The sequence below is a fragment of the Augochlora pura genome, chromosome 10 (genome assembly GCF_028453695.1).
Source record: "Augochlora pura isolate Apur16 chromosome 10, APUR_v2.2.1, whole genome shotgun sequence".
Taxonomy (NCBI): domain Eukaryota; kingdom Metazoa; phylum Arthropoda; class Insecta; order Hymenoptera; family Halictidae; genus Augochlora; species Augochlora pura.
In genome coordinates this window covers 26,520,753-26,525,277 of record NC_135781.1, presented here as the reverse complement: position 1 = coordinate 26,525,277, position 4,525 = coordinate 26,520,753, and the positions used below count along the sequence as shown (strand labels likewise).

Sequence of the window (4,525 nt, the reverse complement as noted above, 5' to 3'; positions counted from 1 at the left end):
TGTTCGACTCGTTTCCTGCGAAGATCGAGGGTTTTGGTAATCGTTGTTAGGTAAGCCATAATCTAGTTTTCTGTTCGTACTTCGACCTAGGCGATTATAATATTGCGAACTTTGTAATTGTATCGATCTTCTTAGAAACGATGAAATAGGACAAGCATTTTTCCAAGAATAAATTTTGCAAGGAAGATTTGTAAAGAAATTCTACACAGTCTGAAATGGTACGATCACCTAATGTAAATTTATTTGTAGAACAAGATAAAGCCAATATAATTTTTCTAAGAAATTCATGAAACTCTACACAAGTATTCTAAGATTATAGCAATTTTCGCTTTTCTTCTACAGTAGAGCTTGAACTCTATTACGATGATGATCAAAACTGGCCACGAAATTTTCTTTTTACGATAAAATAAAAATGTTGAGTTTATCTCACGAGTCAATCTGATCGTCTAGTAAACTGGTCAACCTGACATCTCAAAAACATTCAAACGATCCGATCAAGATCGGAAACAGTTGTAGCGTTTCAAAAGGTGCACGAATATCAACGAGAGCCGTCGTACGTAGCTGCGCTAGGATTCGTGTAAGTTTTACATACGTCTTAATTAGTATCGCGCATAATGAAACGGAAGGATCGGGCCGCGGAGAGTTTCATTTCCCCCCGGATGAATTATTAATAGCGGCAATTAAAATCGGTGTGTTCGATCGAGGACGTGGATCAGCCGTAGCCGATGGCCGGGCAAGTTTTATTTATGCCCGCGATATCGTCACGAAGCATAGCCGGCGAGTTGTGGGGTAATTAGCCGGGGCGACCAGCGCGGCGAAAAAATCGATCAGTCGATGGCACGAATAAAATGGTCGGGATCGTGACGGGGCTGTTGCTAAACAACAACCGGGATTTGCTTGCATAATAAACGAGAAACCGTTTCTCCCGTGAGATTATATTCTGACCCGCCGACGAAGTTCCAACGGCGGGCGACGCGCCTCGACGGACCTTACGGTGTTTAATGAGCGGGCCGCACCGTTATCAAAACGATTGTTTCGCGTCTCCGCCCTCGCGAAAATCCAGCGCGCGCGCGGGAACGAATCGAACGGGGGGGAACCGTCGAGCGTGTGTTCCGTGGAAACCCGTGTTGATTACAACGCGAGACCGACCTTTCGCGGGGCCCAGCGCCGGCTGCAATTATTTCGCGCCCGATGGGAATTTATTTCGGAACTTGCCGACCGGTCGCCATATTTCTTTTTCGTACGCGGTTATGTAACGAACACCGTGGGACTATTCCAGCTTCGGCTAGACACTTTCGTACTAATTGCTCGGGCTCGGTTACCGGGCCGATACTTTATGGCTTTTAGGCGGGTAATTGCAAAAGTTTTCAGACGGATCGACTGTTTGCTTTACGCTGCGCGCGTGATAGAGACGCGGGCCCGCTACGTATTCGATTTTGATCGATATTATAGTCAACGTTTTTGGAAAATTCAGCGGCAGTCGATTTATATGGAACTTTTGCAGGTTACCGGTTATATGTATTATACGCGCAGACTAAAAGATACTCGACTAGAATCATTTGTTGTTTCGTGCACTGTTCAGGAAATTTCAGCGTTCACATTTTCTTACTGAAAGTGAACTTTGATGAACCCGATGGTATGGCGACAAGATTTTTTAACTGAATCGTTGCTTCATTGGACTTACTTGAAATGCGTTAAACAGACGGTAAAGAAACTGTGTAACTAGATTCTCTCAATTTTGGCGAAAATATAAAACTTAAGAAGAGTGAAGCCTGTGAACTTCGAACTTACACAGTTCCTTGCTATTCTAAATAGACAATACCAACGCAATCGACAGATAAATTATTAAAACTGAAAATCTCGTTTTTAAAAATCTCTTGAAACAAACGTGTCAGTTTATTTACATTAGGTTCACTTATCAATAATTAAATCCGATAGCGTCTTTTCAGCTAAAGTCGGCCCGAACAGTGCACTATGATAATTTATAGATTAGAACTCACCAGATGAAGGCCGATCCGAGTATCTGGTGCAGTAGACCCAAGCCGGCCAGGGCAGCTGCTTGCCAGGTTCGGACACAGGTGGTCCAGGCGTGTTAGAAGCGGGATTCGTAGTGACACTGCCCGGCGATGTGTTGGTCGTCGAACTCGTCTCCGAGCTGCTCTTCTCCGAGGTCTCGGAGGACGACTCCAAAAAATCCTTCGTCAGATCGATGGGCCTCGAGGAGACCTTCTTCGGCCGGGACTTTTTCAGGGAGATCGGATCGGTGATCCTCCTGCCGAAGTCCGCCTTCAGGATATTGTCTATACTGAACTTCAAGCCTGCCTGATGCTGCAGATTGTTGTTGTTGTTGTGGTTGTTGTGGTGATTGGTGTTATTGATGCCGTTGTTCTGCACGCCGTTGCTACCCGCCACGGTTCTCCCGTTCTCCTCTCGAATTCCCGGCGAGACTGGGCTACCAGGGTCTCTTTGGAGGATCTTGTTGACGGAGAGTCGATGCTGGTGCACGGAGTTCGCGGGGATGTGCTGCACCTGGGAGGTCTGATGCAGATGAACGTGGCTGTTGGCGTGGTGCAGATGCTGTCCCGGATGAGGCATCAGTGAAGCGGTCTCCCTGGGGTCTCGGCAGGCCGTTGGATGGAGGACAGGGGTCGTGGCTTGGAGGCCGGTGACCGTCATCGCCGACGGCGGCGAGAGGGACAGTCTGGTGACCAGGGGGACGCTGATGGGCGTTCGATGAAGCCTCTCGACGGTCGGGTAGATGATCTCGTGGCCCAGGCTGTGCTGCACCCGCGTCGGATAGTCCGGGATCTCCGCGTCCCTGGAGGAGTACCGGGGCAGCAAGTGCTGCGGGTGACTGGACTGGTACCTGGGCACTATCACGTCCTGGATCGCCTCTGGACGGCCCGGCGACGAGGCCGTGGCTGATGAGGATGCCGGCGACCTGACCGAGGAGGCCGTGGGCGACGAAGGCGGCTGACTGTAACCCGGCGGACTCGGCGCCGGGACGTGGTTAGTCGTTCGTTGATAAAACGCATCGTTGCAGCTCGCTGAGCTCGAAGGCGATGGTGTCGCCGATGTCCTCGTGTTCTCCTCGTCGCGAAAGTCGCCGCCGCGGCTGCTGGCCGACTCCTGGTCGTACCTGACCGAGCCGCAGCCGCGGATTCCGACGACGCTCGTGGGCGTCGGTTCGCTACCGACGCTCAACACCTCGCTCGTGTCGCTTTCGCAATCGCTGTCCGGGTTGTTGCCGTCGCTGGCCCGCAGCTGCTCCCTTTTCAACGAGTCTTGGGACTCCAACCTGCTGGCCAGGTGATTCTGCCGGATCTCGTGCAGCTCCGACGACTCCAGTCCCGTCGAAGCTTCCGGTGGTGCGTTCGACATTGTTTCCTTCGTGGCTCCCAGGCCTCTCGCGACGATTCTTCGAACTGCACAGAGGATCGCGACGAAACAGCTAGGCCATGCTCGTCGCGTGCCTCTTCATGCCGGCGTTTGCCGGTCCTCTATTGTCTTCAACTCGGTCTCTTAGCTCGTCTACCGCGCGGATTCCGTGCGCTCGTAGCTACCTGGGTCGACGATCATCCTGGGACAGTACTGCTGGCCGGAGATGTTCGCGAACGTTCTCGTTGCTCGACGCACTCTATCCCGAGGGAACTTCGATCCCCAAGCACTAGATACTCCAGTCTTTTGCCGACGGACACTGTTCAGCCCTGCTCATGACCGTCCAGCACAACGGGCCGCGAGGTGGCTGCGCATCCTTCCCCCGGAAAACAGTCTTGGACACACCGCGGATCGAGCTCACCGGTGCCGGCGACTCATTCGTCCGATTGACACCGCGATTGGCAACGCCCGGTACCGTTCCCACGGTGGTTCTCGGTCATCGCGGGCCCGTCGGACCGCAACGGAGCCCCGACGCGCCCATAATCCATCGCACACTCACTGTCCCCGTGTGTTCTACTCTCGCGGGGGTTCTCGCGGCGAAGGAGCCGGGCTGGACCTAGGTCCTGAGCGGCTGGGTCCCGGTGGCAACGCGCACTGAACTCGGCTGCTGGCGATCGGGGCTCAGAAACCGAGGCAAAGGGACCGGTCGAAGGGTCGGACGAGGCCGCTCGGAAAACGTCAGGGACACGGCGGTCCAGGCGACGATCGGTGTCGTACGTGGAGGTCCTGCACAGCGCTGGTAGACGCGAGTTTCAACGGAACCGTTGTGCGACGCTGTGGATCCAGACCGGGCTGGTTGTCCAGTTGGTTGCCGCGGAGCGTCTGCGGCGAGGAAGCGGCGGGAGGGCCGACGATGGGCGTTCCTGGGCGTCGATTCTACGCCCGGCCCGCCCACCGCTGACCTTTCCAGGGGTGAAGACCCTGTCTAGGGGCGCGACCACTCGACATCTGCCGGCTGACTCCGGAACCCCGGCACCCGTAACGCCCACCAACCCCCGCTCCTCGATCCCAGCCCCTGATAGGCAGTCCGGAACCTGCTATCCCTTCCCCGTCACCCTTTCTCCGTCCTTCTCCCACCCGGGCGCCC

General features: G+C 54.2%; 1 protein-coding gene across 1 annotated transcript; it reads right to left on the bottom strand.

Moving 5' to 3' along the window:
* Window positions 1–1,989: 1,989 nt before the first annotated feature.
* LOC144475913 (uncharacterized) lies at window positions 1,990–4,236 on the bottom strand. The gene has a single exon (XM_078192331.1). It carries the CDS (start codon window positions 3,379–3,381, stop codon window positions 1,990–1,992), a length of 1,392 nt encoding a protein of 463 aa, XP_078048457.1. The 5' UTR covers window positions 3,382–4,236.
* Window positions 4,237–4,525: the final 289 nt, after the last annotated feature.

Excerpts from the sequence above, each read along its gene's own strand:
- LOC144475913 (XM_078192331.1), bottom strand. The coding sequence starts at position 3,381 with ATGTCGAACGCACCACCGGAAGCTTCGACGGGACTGGAGTCGTCGGAG.